Source organism: Anomalospiza imberbis, chromosome 6, assembly GCF_031753505.1.
Source record: "Anomalospiza imberbis isolate Cuckoo-Finch-1a 21T00152 chromosome 6, ASM3175350v1, whole genome shotgun sequence".
NCBI lineage: Eukaryota > Metazoa > Chordata > Aves > Passeriformes > Viduidae > Anomalospiza > Anomalospiza imberbis.
Window position 1 is genome coordinate 17660810 of NC_089686.1, and position 15116 is coordinate 17675925.

A 15116-nucleotide genomic window follows, 5' to 3' on the forward strand; every position below is an offset into this window, starting at 1 on the left:
GTGAATTTAATCAAACCTAGTCCATGCATTGTAAACAGAGTATAAATGCTCAGAAAGCCCACTAAATTACTCCCTCTTACATGTTCATCTCTATTTTTTTTGTCAAAACCACCTTTTCTTTCTTTTAAGTTAAATATCTTAAGTGCAACACAGTTAAGCAAACAAATAATTCAATTATTAATATAATTATTACTCTCAAATTCCAGATAATACTGTACATAATAGATGTCATCTACCTTGTTATAAAAACTCACATATTTGAATATTCTTAGTTATAAGGAGTTATTAATAATGACTTTTTAATAGTAATAGTTGTTTATACTGATCAAAGTCTTTAATTGTTATTTAATGTTTCTGACGAAAATTATTAGCAAAGTAGTGGAGTTTTTGCAGGAATAGTCTAAAAGTATGTGTTTTCATATGTTATAATTTTTTATATTCAGAAAATCAAAATTAATCTCTCCCCACATTTTATCATTAGAGATATTCCCACCTTTTAAAATATAAAAATATTTATTGCTGTATGCATAATTCACACTTATGTTTTCGATTTTCCTTGTGGAAAATTATTTTCAAATAAGGTCACTGCCATGTCCAATATTGTGCAGAAATTGAGGGCTTCATCTTGTCTGTGACAAAGCTGCACTCCCATTTTCATTTGAAATAATTACTTTATTTTAGAATCTGGAGTTTAATAGACCACGCTCTGATTGCCCGGTGCAACATGGAGGAGCCCATTCGCTGTGCTGCAGTTAGTACTGATGGAATCCATCTTGCTCTTGGAATGAAGGATGGCTCTTTCACTGTGCTTCGAGTCAGGTATGTTACAAAACTTAAAAATAGATATGTTATTAATATTTTGATCTCTTCTGGCCATGCATGTGGTCACTTGTGTTTTAAATTGTGGAGGGTGCTCAGATTTTTTAAATGAGTGCTAGGTATGTTCATGTTGTTGTATAACAAACCATTTGAAAAAGTATACTATTTGCATAGACTATCTGGTCTATTTGCAGAGAGAGGCAGTGTTCTAGGATATGTTTTGCTGTAGGTTTTAGATTTATGAGTTATCTTTGAATTTCTAAGAAATAAATTTTTATTAATTCGTAAATTGTTTCTATGTGTTGGAATTCTGCTGTCAGCACATCATGCATACAAAATGAGTACTGCCCTGTGCTGCTGTGATCCCACAGTTTTAAAGGGAAAATGAGATTTGTGTTTCATGTCAGTGAAGTTTCACTTCTATGGGTGAATAAAAATCTCATAATCTACCTGATGAAGTTTTCTTGTCGACCCAGCTTGAAGGGTTCCTTTCTTTCACTCTCCTTCAGCCCAGTGAAGCACCTTCTTGTGTCACCGTTTCCTTCCTTTTTTTTCTCCCTGAAGCCCTAACCAACTCTAAAAACAGCAGCACTGACTTTGCACACAGGATAGCTAGGTTCAATATATAATTTCACAATCTTGTTCGTTTTTTAGACTGGGAACTTGACAGTGTTATGAGGCTCTTCTCTACTTATGACATGCTTTCTTTCATACTACAGAGATATGACTGAGGTTGTTCATATCAAAGACAGGAAAGAAGCTATTCATGAGCTCAAATATTCTCCAGATGGGAATTTCCTAGCTGTTGGTTCCAATGACAGCTCTGTGGATATATATGGCGTTGTTCAGCGATACAAGAAAGTTGGGGAATGTATTGGATCCTTAAGCTTCATCACGCATATGGACTGGTCTTCAGACAGTAAATACTTACAGACCAATGATGGCAATGGAAAGAGACTTTTTTACAGAATGCCAGGTAAGATTCTGGGTTGCCTTCATGCTATTTGTTACTTGTAACAGAAATAACATGTAGTGGTTTTGTAAAAAAAGCCAAATGTAAATCCAGGTTCAAAGCATGGGGGTATAGATGAAGGTTTTTGTAAGTTCATAAAATTATTTGCCACATTTGAGTAAGTACAGCATTTTTCTGGCAAAGTTCCTGAAATATTTTTACCCTTATATGTTTAGTCTCATTTCCAACATATATTTTTATACTAGACATACTGCCTTATAATTTATTTTGTTTCTCAAAAATAAATCTTTTCTCCCAGGTTTTTTTAAAAATTAAAATGCAGCATTTAAATTAAATTTTCCAATCTCTTAATGGCTTTGTTCTTATGGAGCTTAGATATCAAGAAAATTATCATTTGAATGCACTGAATGGTTTTTAAAATGTGTGGAATAATCAGTACATTGCAGCTCAGAAGAGGCATTTGGTTGTCTAGAGCTATGCAGCAGACAGAGGAATTCAACTTAAAAGAGCTTTTACAGTGAGGAACTTTGTGATAACCCCATTATTGCAAGTGTTTACAAGACAATTTTCTTGTAAATTTGACGGAAGTGTCCCATAGTCTTGAAATAATTTCTGTCAAGGTAGTTCCCTCTGTAGACCACATATGCACATATTGCTATCTTAAAGCTTGAAATTTAAGTAGTCCTTATTAATATATGCCAATGGCAGTATTTATCCCAGGGCTTGACTTCTGTCTGTTGCATACACTCTTTACATAATGTTCTGTATTCTTCCCACTCATCTTTGTAGTATTTCTATTTGTAGTGACTGTGTATTATCACCACTTTTTATAATGTCACCTCATTCTTAGGCAAGAATTATGCTTTGCACTGTACATTATTCACAGATTCTTTATGCTTTTTATGACTCTCTGCTGAAGCATCTAATTCATTCTATGCACAACTTTGATTCTGTGTGCTGAATGCAACAGATGATGTGTAAGAAAAGATAGTGAGAAGTTAATTAGACAGTAACAAACAGGAGGAGGAATTTGAAGTTATATAGACAGCTTTCAACCTGGAGTTTCTTCATATGTTAGAATGTGGGTCTGTGGAACCTTGTTTATGAAAAAAAGTTTATCAAAGTCAGTGGAGTTAGAGGAATCTCCCAAATATTTCAAAATAATGATCAAATTGTGTAACACTTGAAATTCCACAATGAATCAAGGAGCTTACAGTTGTCTGGCACAAGACCTGCAGGACTTAGTTATGGATATAAACAGTACTGTTAATAATTGTTTACATGGATTAGTGATTGAAAGGCTGAGAAGTGGATTGTTGTCCTGCTCACCTTCTGCAGGTGTGTGTTCAGTCTGACTCACAGCTTTCACCTTTGCTTGCACTACTCTTGCATTGCTCCAGCCCATGGCTTCTGGCCTTTCCAGAAGATGCAGTATCTATTTAATGGGCCTTTGGTCTGACTCAGTTCCTCAGCTCTTACCTTGAGGAATTGGATCAATCTCACTACCGACAGAGCTTGTGTGAAATGATGTAACAAGGATATAAGTACAAAATTGGTGGTTTTAGTAATTTGCAGTGGCCAGATATGAGTTCTTCAGTTCTTGCTCTAAATAATCCAAGTTTCTACAATCATTCAGCAACAGAATTTTTTAATGGACTTTATCTTAGAATGATTACATGTATTTTTGATAAAATTTTAAAAGTAACACAGTCTCAAGCAGATACCAAGAAATAGTAAAAACTATAAAGTACCAAACCTATGATCTTCTGTTAAATAGTCTTGAGAAGTCTTCTTACTGATACTGTTGGTCATAATAGGCAATACAAGATCAGGACCATTTCAGAAGTCAGTTTTTAATTCTGTTGTACTTGGATTTGATTTTTAGAGATTGTTTTATAATGTTGCATTCTTGAAAATATCATGAGCGAATATTGACAAATGGCTCTTTATTTTTTGTTTAGGTGGAAAAGAAGTAACAAACAAGGAGGAATTGAAAGGCATTCAGTGGGCATCATGGACCTGTGTTTCTGGCCTTGAAGTGAATGGAATCTGGCCCAAATATTCCGATATAAATGATATAAATTCGGTGGATGCAAATTTTATTGGTCAAGTTATGGTTACAGCTGACGATTACGGAATAGTAAAGCTCTTTCGATACCCATGTCTAAGAAAAGGTAGTGCTTTATAAATTCAATTATATGCATGTTTTTAAATTGTGACTATTCAAGAAAAATGTATTAGAAGACTGGAAAATTAAATGTTTTTTAAATCACTTTCTTTTTAAAAAGACTTTAAAAAAATTAGGGAATACCAGTCTTTGAAAAAAACACCCAAACCATTAATTTAAGTACATAAAGGTTGAAGACATTTCCTAAGACCTATCCATGCTATTGTAGCCAGCATTAAAATTGAATGATGTCTAGAATGAAATTCTTCTAACAGCTCTGAAACAATGAAGCCTTTCTGATCTAAAAAGATTAATTATAATGGAGTGCTGTTAGGAACTTCATTTCAGGAACTTATCCAATGACTGTATTGCAGTTAGGTAGCCATGAAAATGTTAACTGGATGTACTACTACTAGTACCAGTTCTACTGCTAAATGTGGGAGGAGATGAATTGTTAGAAGTGCTTAGCACTGACACTGTACATTGGGAACCTGTGCTACAGGCATGTATATGGGGATGTTTTCACAGAATTGAATATACATGATTTAAATAGCTGTATTTTTTTCAAAGTAGGAGTAATAATTTTACTTTGTAAAAAGTAAAATAAAATTAATACAGTGAAATTTTTTAAATCTCAGGTACACTTATTCAGCATTATCACATGTCTTCTGTTCTTGTGTTTGACTTGATTAAGTTATTATATTTTGGAACCTAAACTTAAAAACGTATCTTATACACATATTAAAATTTGTGAAAATTGCAAAAAGATGTTGCTCTTGATTAAAATACCAATAGTAATTAGAATGTCTTTATTAAACACTATTTTTTCTATGGGTTCCTTAATATGATTTTCTGAGGTGCTTCTGAAACATTTATTTCACAAATATTGAGAGATAGTTTTATTCTTTTTCTAGGAGCAAAGTTTAAAAAATATCTTGGTCATTCTGCTCACGTGACAAACGTCAGATGGTCGCACGATCACCAGTGGGTTGTCTCCATTGGGGGAGCTGATCATTCTGTCTTTCAGTGGAAGTTTGTCCCCGACCGCAAGTTGAAGGACACTCTTCATATAGCACCCCAAGGTAAGGAACTAACTGAAAAAAACACAACAGAAGGCTAAAAGAGAAGTAAAATTCTTTGGTGACGGTATTGAAATAAATTGTCAGTCTGCTCAGTTACAACAGTTGTTGTTCTTTAAACTTTGCAGGTGCCTGATGCACCTGATAGAGTTGTTTAATACTTGCCAGTGCCCCGTTGTCTTGGTTTGGCATTAACTGATCTTTGGTGAAGATGAAAAAAAATCTCTGCACTGGCATTTGGCCAATGGTCAAACCATCACACCTGTGTGTTCAGGCTAGCAAGGATATGAAAAACCTTCACTGCTGTGACTCTTTTACAAAGAAAAAATTTAAAAGTTCAAACATTGACACAAATTTCAGAATTCTGTATATATCACCCTTTACTAAATTGACAGCTGGATGCTCAAGTGTCACTAGAAAAATACAGTTTTATACTAATTTGTTTAAAATTTTGAAGTATTTAGATGATAATGTAAGTATTATAACTGATTATTTATTTTTTTAAAAGCAGAATATAGATGTTTTGTGTTTGGGGAAAAATGAAGATCATGTTTCCACTAGTGACTAATTAAACAATTATTCTCATGAGTTTCCTAAAATGGAAACAGTTAACTGAGTGCCTTCCTTGGAAATTCCTAAAGGAATTTAGAGAATCCTCTGGGAAAATGAGAATATAGAGTTACAATAAAATAGGCTGTTTCACCATTAATTGCTCAGATCAGATGAATATGTATCAGTGTGGATCCAGCAAACAGCTAAATAAATACAGATGCAGTGCTGAACTTGTCAGTGACAAATGCAGAAGGAAACAATAACAGGTTCTTAATAAATGCCAAACTTTATGTGACTACCCTTTTTCTCTGCAGTCACAAAAAATTTTTCCTCTTTTTTGCCATCTATAATTTTTTCCCTCCCCCCTAACCTACTTGAAGAATTTCTACTTGAATCAGTGGCTCACTTTAACATAAGTTTCTCTTGGAACCTGTTGTTAATTTTGTGCAAGTCTTAGTTTCTGCTTTATACTGATTATTTAATTATCTTGTTTTTCCTTTCCTCCTAACATTAAAACTCATGACATTATTTTAGTTAATGAAAACAAACTCACTCCAGCACACAAAATTATCATATTTATGGCTTATTTCCTATGTAGCAGCAGAATTGTTCCTGTCAATTATTAGCAGTTTATGTTGTAGTTAACATAAGCATTCATTATCAAATTAGAAATTTTAAGCATTTTGTTTAAACTTTCTGGCTTGCAATTTAGGTTGCTTAATTTTTTATTTCTGTTTTCTTGGTGACAGAGAGTCTGGTTGATTCTAATAGTGATGAATCAGATTCAGACCAGTCTGATGTTCCAGAGCTGGACTCTGAAATTGAACAAGAAACACAGATCACCTATCGTCGACAGGTAAAGATTTTAGTTTTAGTGGCAGTTGGAAGTTTCCTAGGGTTTATGTTGGTCATTTATGAAGACTGTTGAAATCTCAGAACTGGGGAGTCGGCACAGGACCTGATCAAAACCTTTAGAATTTTTAGCTGATGCATTCAAAAGATCAAGCTTATTAAAATATAATGATTAATTAATAATTACAAGTAAGATATTAATTAACATTAATATTAATATTAACAGAGAGAAAAATTATTACATGTAATCCTAGAATGCAATTTAAAACCAAGCTGCATTATATTGTCACCAGCTACAGGTATTGGAGGGTTTTTTTTCAGTCATGTCAGAATAACATTTTCATGAGTGATAACAGCAGCTGAATTCTCAGAAACATGTTTTTCTGATGAGTCTTTTAATTTTTAAGTATGCTTTTTCTTAAAGGTTTACAAAGAAGATCTACCTCAACTTAAAGAGCAATGCAAAGAAAAAAGAAAAAGTGCAGCTTCTAAGAGACGTGAGCGAGCCCCAGGGAACAGTATAAGACTACATTTTGTTCATGGGTATGAAAACTAGGATTCTTCAAAATATACAAGCAGACTTTGATTTTGTAGACTGGTATTTATAATTTAATAATCTGGTTAAAAACTTTTATATCTGTTGTTTTATGATTTGCTATTTTTATTTGTATCTGTAGAAATAGATTTACACTAAATAAATGAAAAGCTTTGATGCCAGCACACTAATTCTACATATGAATTCTGAAGTGAATTTGAACTCAAGCTTCAGCTCGTACTTATTGCTTGAATACAAGTGACTATATAAAGTATTCAGTAATCTGACCCATACTTTTCAGTATCTGGAAAGCAGTAGTGCTCTTTGATGTATGATTTTAATAGCTAGAAGGGAAACTTTGTGTAGTTGAAGATGACTGTGTTCTGGACAAAGTGGTGTTTCTAGCAGTGATTTATTTAAAAAAAAAAGTATAAACTGTTTGTACCCAGTGTGAAACGACTTACATGTTCCTTTCTTAATTTAGGAATTAAATGTAATTCTTAATAGGTCTTGTAAGTTTGTTAAAAATGAGTTTATTCTTTTTTTGGTGCTAGTTTGAGTAGCAGAATGACGTTTGGATGCATCCTTGAAATCTTATGATTTTATCTTTAGAATTAGTAGTTTCCCATAATTCTTCATAAGTGAAGAATTTTTATTGGAAAAAAGATGTGGTGTTTTAAAGCAAACTGGTACTAAATGTTACTACATTAGAGTAATAATCAGAAATATAAATTCTCTTGATATAAAGCAAAACGAAAGCCTTTATTCAAGTAAAAAGTTGCAAGTCAAGTTTTCCTTTCATAAGATACCTCTTTGCAGGAATACAGCTTCTTTTCAGATGTAACTAAATGCAGGGAGAAGTTACTGATTCTGTCTTTATAATGGCACTTTAACAATTTTAGTAGGGCTCCACATGGAATGCTTAATAAATTATTTGGCTAAGAATAGTTAATATTCAGATCAGCAATTTTGTCTGCAGAAGACATGTAGACTGAGTAGTAGCTTTGGAAATAATGATAACTGGGAAGCTTGGTACAGAGTTGAGGGTTTTATTTATCTTTTTGGTGCTCCCAAATTCTCATCTGAAGGTCTTTATATCTGTGTAGAGAATGCATTAAGGTGGGTAGCTGCTGTATATATTCTTTAAAAAGTTGGTCTAAGAATAAAACCAAATGATCCTGAAGAAGATGTAGGACAAGCAAGGGCCCTGGATCTTTGGTATTATTGTTATTTCCTTCACAACAGAAGTGAAGCTTGACCAGAATATCCAGGAATGACCAGAAGTAGAATATCCTGTTGAGTTCTGTCTGGTTACCCTTTGGGCATCAAGAAAACTAATGAAGAATCCATGCAGATCAACAGATTTTTCTCAATGTCCAGGCTGTTAACTTTAAAGTGACCCACATCCAAGTGAGTAATAGGCATATTCTCTGATTCAGGAAATCTGCTTTGCTTCATCTTTCTTTAGCTGCAATGGAAATATCTTGGATGTTCCTTGAAAATGTAAGAAGTGGTGCTTTTTAAATTAGGGGAATAGGAAGCTCTTTCTCTTTTCTTTGTTTTTGAGCTTGTTGGTGTTGTGTTTTGAATTTGTCAACTGCCATGAAAGACGAACTTTTCAAAATCCCTTGATAACCGTAAGAAATCTCTTAAACCTCTGGTTACTTCCTGTTTTGGAAGGGAATGAAATTCAGAGTATGTGAGCCAGCTTCTGACTAACATGGATGAAAGGAAGGAAAGAACTTCTATTAAGAGGCTCAATTGTGTCTTTCTCTAAGAGATCTGATTCAGTCATGATCAGAAACATTTTGTTAAATTGGTGTACAAATTTGGCTTCTTTTCGCTTATTTCTGTGTTTTAATTCTGCCGTGTATTTGGTAGGGTGGTCGTTCAGAAACATGAACTATCCAGAAGAACCTTTTCCTTGGAGTCATTGCTTATTATGCTTTCTTTTGGCTGGCAGGAAATAAGGATGCACGTGCAATAGTCATGCCCTGTATTCTCTCATGGCTATGCTGTTGATTTCACAATAATGATTTTTTATATTTTTGAATGTGCATAAAATCATATAATTATTTTTCAATATTCAATGTATTTAAGCACAGTCTAGTTTGAGTTTCAGGATATTAAATAAACTAACCTTACTGTAAGATGAAATTTGGTAACAGTTTCAAGATGACATGGTAATGCTCTGTAAGGAGAGCCTTATGACATCTTGCATGGATTCCTACAAGTACCTACAAATTGGATCTGAAGGGAATAGCCTATGAGTGGGTCCTCTTGAGAAAACTACTGCTGTGCAGAATATTAAAAAAAAAAGTCTCTGCCTTTGTACTAAAGATTCAATCATGTTTGTTTTGACATTTGATTCTTCTAGAGATTTTGGGGGTGGATTGGACTTCATGTAGAAGCTTCCCACATATACTTTGAAGAGTTGCATGCAAATTTTGAAACTCTTACAGCATTAGACAAGCTATGGACATTGACTCTTTTCCCAGAGAGGACAGTACTTGTGAAGTTGCCTGTTAGCTGGATATAGATAGGTAGCTTGCAAATGTGGGTAGGATTCAGCTTCCGGTTACAGAATTCACAGTGCTGTGCCCAAAAGGAAGTGGTTTTATGTGTATATTTAAATTTCCATCACAGTCGTTGGAGATTCAGTCAGTACTCAGTGGAGCATAAGGAGTGGTTTGGATCCAGTAAAATGAAATGCTGATGGCTGGCCAGCTAAGCAGCCCTGCAGGTTGAACTGACTCTATTGACTACAGCAGTGTTGATTAAAATGTAGGAGTTAATGTATCTAACAAACATGTGAACATCTATGTTTACATGTCTTAATCTCAAATTGAATGCAGCCCTTGCTATTCATGGTTTTGGTAATGGCAATTTCTTTTCCCTATGTAGCACTTAGGAAGCTGCATCTTCTTCTGAGAGTTACTGTCACATTAACTTGGATCAATCCTGGAAAATTAACTATGGCAGAATGCATTCTTACTTTTATTGTGCCTTGTTATATATTATCCAGTAACTACAATACAGAACTTGCTTTCATTATTATTTAATTTATAGTTGCTAAGACGCCTTGTAAATTTCTTTGGTTTGTTTTCTGCATGTGTATAAATTATTTCTCTTAATGCTTTTTCAGAGATTAGCTAGTAATCTCAGTTCTAAATTGGTTTAATAATATGGAGATACATTTTGGAACAGTGTAGAATATTCTTAGGGAATGATGTTCTACATGGAAATATGCTTCTTTTCATTGCTGTTTAACTTAGGCCCATGACTTTCCCTCTGGTAAAAACTACCTTTATTGTCAAGAAGTTAGTAAACTGGCCCATGGGAAAGACCAAATGTGTTTTATGTGGTGACAAAGACTCTTTGTTGGCACTGCTTGATATTTTGGCAAAATGTGTTGTATTTTAATTGTAAACAATTGATTGTACTAATTTTTATAATAATGAGGATATTAACTAAAATTAACTTCTATCACAAGAAGTTATGAATAATAAGAACTATTTTCCTGCATCCTAGATACATTTTGGATATTTTGAGTAGTCCTGTGATACATGACACTAATGTACTTAGTTTCACTAGGTTTAATTTAGGGTATATAGGCAATTGTTATGATGAGCTGGGAAAATTCTGAGTTTCTAGGTTGCATGTAGGAGGACCTGAAACCCTTTTGCTGTCTTCACACCTTTTACTTTTATAGGTGACTGCTAAGCTTGCAAGAGATTGCTCAATGTCCAGTATTTCTTTCAGCATGATTATTTTCATAGATGTTGGTTTTTGTTATTTGGTTTTTTTAGTATTCTCCTTTAGGGTGAATATTTTGCTTTTTTTTTTTTTTATGACTCTGTGCTTGCAAAGAAAATCCAGTATGTTTAGCAGAGCACAATGCAGAGTGAAGCACAGGAAAATGATGTCTGAGCAACAATAGGTTCAGGTATCTTCTTTGGCACTGCTCCTGCCTTTATAATCCCTACCCCTCTCCAAGTGTTGTCATGTACTTAAAATGATGATGTTACATACTGTGATAGGTTATTTTTGTTTCCTTTCTTTATAGTTACTGTAGGTTGTTGTATAACCTAGTGGCTGTGCATCTAAGAAGGCTGCAAGCAGACAGCACTCTTGGTTAGGCAGAAATCAGCTTCCAAACATCTGCACGTGCTGCTGCAGGGGAGGGTTGTTAGTGAGGGATGTGGGTGGACGGAGAGCAAAGCAGGACTGAAGAGCCTGCAGTTGTATTTGAGTCTAAATTGTTGGTCACTTTGCGAAGAGCAGGGAGCAGACATAGCTGAGCCTCAGATCAAACGTGAGGAGATTCTGCTAGAGACCTTGAAGGGACAGTAACTCAGGAGACACTGAAAAGTTGCTGGACTAGGACCAAATCTGAAGTTAAGAATCTGCCTGTGAATCCCAATCTAAACAGTGAGTTGAAGGGATCCTTATTTGAAAGCTTTGTTTCTGTTCTATCACAATTTTTGCTCATTTAAGAAGTTCACTTCTCTTTTTTTGTGATCTAATGAGACCCAGCTTTGGACTTCACAGTATGGGAGACAGTACAAAGCTGGGAGGAGAGGCTGGCTGACCCGATGGCTGTGTTGCCATCTGGAGGGACCTGGACAGGTTAGAGAACTGGGCAGGGAGGAATTTCATGATCTTCCAAAAGTTTGAGATCCAAGTTCATGAAATACAATACTCTTCTGAGGAGCAGTGGACCTGGACTATCTGCTGGTCCATTTAAAAACTTTGTGTGGTGATCTCAGTAATTTTTCTCTAATCACATACAATGACGTAAGTACCATTGTGTGTAACATAGGTGAGCCAACTGAAATACATTACATTCAAATCTGTTCCAAGTATGTGCTCTGTTGTTTTTCCAGTAATGCATAGATCAAATGTTTATGAACATGGGTCCGTGGTGTTTGGAATATTCATTAAACTAAAGATGACCAGCTGCCTTACAGATTTATTACTTCCCCAGTGCACATGGTTGCGCTGTGTACATAAGGAAGGATGTATGTAACTTCATGATCTTAGTCACACCTAGGAAGAAATGAGTGTGCTGAGATAGTACATACAGACCTTAGTTGGGAATTGCCAGTTCCTGTATCACCAAGAAACAGGCAGGTTTTCCTTCAAAAAAAGAAACTGTTCTACAAAAAGAATATGCATTTGTTTTCTGTTATCAAGCTATCATGTTTTGCTGCCTGGTTTTTTGAGCAGTAGGAAATAGCCAAAACTAATTCTTTGGACATTTTCTACTTCACTTAACTGGTTGTTGCATACCCAACTTCTCCATGTGGTCTGGAAAAAATACTAGCTATTACTTTCTCTTCTAAACTAGCTGTGGAAAGTAACAATTAAGTGCCACTTTTAAACTAGTGCTTGTAGTACTGATGTCTGAGTAGTAAATTAGATTGCTAAATTGATGTTCCTTTAAGAATGGGAAAGTATATTCAGAATTTTAAAAGACCAAAACAGTAATTGGTAAGTAACATGAGTTTTACATACACAAAATTCATCAGCATAACTTTATCTCAGTTTCAGTATACATGTTTATGACTTTGGTGAACAAACCTTTTTTGTTGAATTAGTTACAGAGGTTACGACTGCCGAAGCAATCTCTTTTACACGCAGACGGGTGAAATCGTATACCATGTGGCAGCAGTGGGAGTGGTGTACAACCGGCAGCAGAACACACAGCGCTTCTATCTAGGTCATGATGATGACATCCTCTGCCTTGCTATTCATCCCTTAAAGGACTATGTGGCAACAGGCCAGGTAGGATTCATGTTTATCTGCAATAACAATCTGAAGTTGTTACTACTGAATTTAGAAAGGTCTTGGGGGAAGAGCATCCAGTCTACATTTATTCAGATGATGGACTGCACTTCTATTGCAGATGGAATCGTGGTAAAAAACTGACACAGAAGTGGTTTTTACAGTTATTTGTATTATGGTAAGAGTATATACTCCATATTTTTCTGAACATCATTTAAAACTAAGAATAGATTAACATTTTTTTATTCAGCATTATGTTGCAGCTGCTTGATAACAGGTGGAGGAAATGTGCAGAAAAAATATATTTTTTAATACCTACTTTGTGAAGTTAGCTATAATAGCATTGCATTCATTTGCTATTTTGCAGTATGAAGTGAGCAGTTGTTACACTCTGTCATTCCATTTTAATGCATTATGTTTTTCATTATCACCTATACACAAACTATGTACTGATTCTGCATACAACAAAGGGATGTATGTTGTTTGAGTTCATTTTATAATACTAATAATAGTTAATTTTATCTTTTGCCAGACAGTTATTTTAGATACATAATTTTCACTCATATCTTCAAACAAAGAAGTCTTCTGGTAAATATTTATACACTAGGGCCTGAAGGTTTGAGCTGGTGTTTCATAGTTTTTTATTTATGCTTATAATTTTTATCATTGTTGCTGTTGTTATTGTATAATAAATTGGAAAACAGGTGAACTGAATTTTTTAATAGAAATAAACTTTTTTTTTTATTATGCTCTTGATTTCTATAAAAATGTTGAGATTAACATAACTGTGTAGGTCAGTTAAGAAATTAGCCCTAAATATAAGAATTGAGTTTATTTAATTTTGGACTAGTAAAGGCTATGGATAAAAATGTCCCTGAATTTTCAATAACTTATGTTATCAGGCAGAAAGATGGACTCCATTATAAACTGTTTTATACATACACATTACATTTGTTGTCTGCTACGTTATGAGGCAACTAGGTAATGCAGTAATCATTCCTCATACCTCCCAGGTTCAGATCTTCCTGATAGTGGATGTTCTGAAAAGCTTTACAAATACTTAATGTTAAGTTTGTGACAAAACCAGAAATAGATCCTAGTTTTTCTGAGCCTTAAATACAAGAGAGTTTTGTTCTGGTTTTGCAGCCTTTTTATTTGTGCACTGTGGTGCAAAACCCTTGGAATAGCAAATAATCTTTTAAGTGCTGACTAATAGTGCTTTTGTTCATACTGGAAAAGAATAAGCTATATTCCATTTCTTACCAGATTTTTTGCCTACACTAGTGCATTTTTGTGCCACAGGTATAAATGTATTAGAATCTGCCTTGTAATGACACCAGAGAGCAGCAGAAGTCACCTTGATTTCTGAAACGTGGATAAGCTGACATACTAACAATAAAAATAACCTTTTATTTTTAGACAGGGAATGATTGATGAAAAATTGATGGAATAAATATGCTACAGTGCAATCAATGAAGGGCTTTTTTTCTCCCCCACCCCTCCCCCAGGAGGACTTTAGTTAATTGTGATTAATGTGCCTAAGTCAGCTGGGAAATGGTCTTTGGGAAGCAGCAAAAGGAATAATATTCTGCTAGTCACACAACAGTAATACTAGGAAAATTCTATCACTGTTATTTTTTCAAATACTTTTTGAAGTATTCTTAATGTTTTTTAAACAACTGTGTAAAATAATTGAGAAATGAAAAAAAAAAGTTTATAAATATGTATACTTTCAGGTTGGTCGAGATTCCTCAATACACATTTGGGATACGGAAACAATAAAGCCACTCTCAGTATTAAAGGGCTATCACCAGTATGGTGTTTGTGCTGTTGATTTTTCAGGTAATAAGTATTTATTTATTTATTTACACTTTTCCTTTTCTGTGTGAAAGATAATCAGTTCTACTGAGAAACTGGGGGTTCCTTTACACTGCAAATTTTGTATTAAAAATATTCTCCATTGTTCAATGTCAAATGAGAGATGCTGTCCTATAATGAACGTTCATTAAAAAGACCTCCTTTCGAGTCTTGCACATAGGAAATGCAAGAACAGCTACTGGCCTGTTTAACAGCTGAGCTGAGCACTTCACAATTTCTTTTGCTTGTACGAGGCAGGTGCACAGATCTGGAGTGTTGTCTCTGCTTTACAGCTGTGTAAGAAACTTTTTTGAGCAAATTCATTGGGTGTGTGATTTTTTTCTTTTAAAAATGAAATCCTGAAAGCCATGTTGGTAGTACACTGATACATTCAGGAAGTCCAGTCAGGGAGCTCTGGTCAGAAACACAGGCTCTCTCTCCACCTTAAACTAACATAAGACTATCAGTTAAATCCCTTGAGATTTTTACACCCCC

The 15116-nt window shown here is 34.5% G+C and overlaps 1 protein-coding gene across 8 annotated transcripts in view; it reads left to right on the forward strand.

The window, feature by feature from the left end:
• Positions 1-15116, forward strand: part of EML5 (EMAP like 5) — a 96436-nt gene that overhangs the window by 35846 nt on the left and 45474 nt on the right. For all 8 annotated transcript variants that reach the window (XR_010999867.1, XM_068192662.1, XM_068192661.1 and 5 more), the window contains exons 8-15: positions 682-819; positions 1539-1795; positions 3754-3966; positions 4874-5041; positions 6340-6446; positions 6867-6985; positions 12578-12764; positions 14501-14606. Coding sequence is in view for 7 of the 8 variants with exons in the window: in XM_068192662.1 (XP_068048763.1) it covers positions 682-819; positions 1539-1795; positions 3754-3966; positions 4874-5041; positions 6340-6446; positions 6867-6985; positions 12578-12764; positions 14501-14606 (1295 nt within the window). In the remaining variant the exon portion in view is untranslated. The remainder of the gene's footprint in view (positions 1-681; positions 820-1538; positions 1796-3753; positions 3967-4873; positions 5042-6339; positions 6447-6866; positions 6986-12577; positions 12765-14500; positions 14607-15116) is intronic.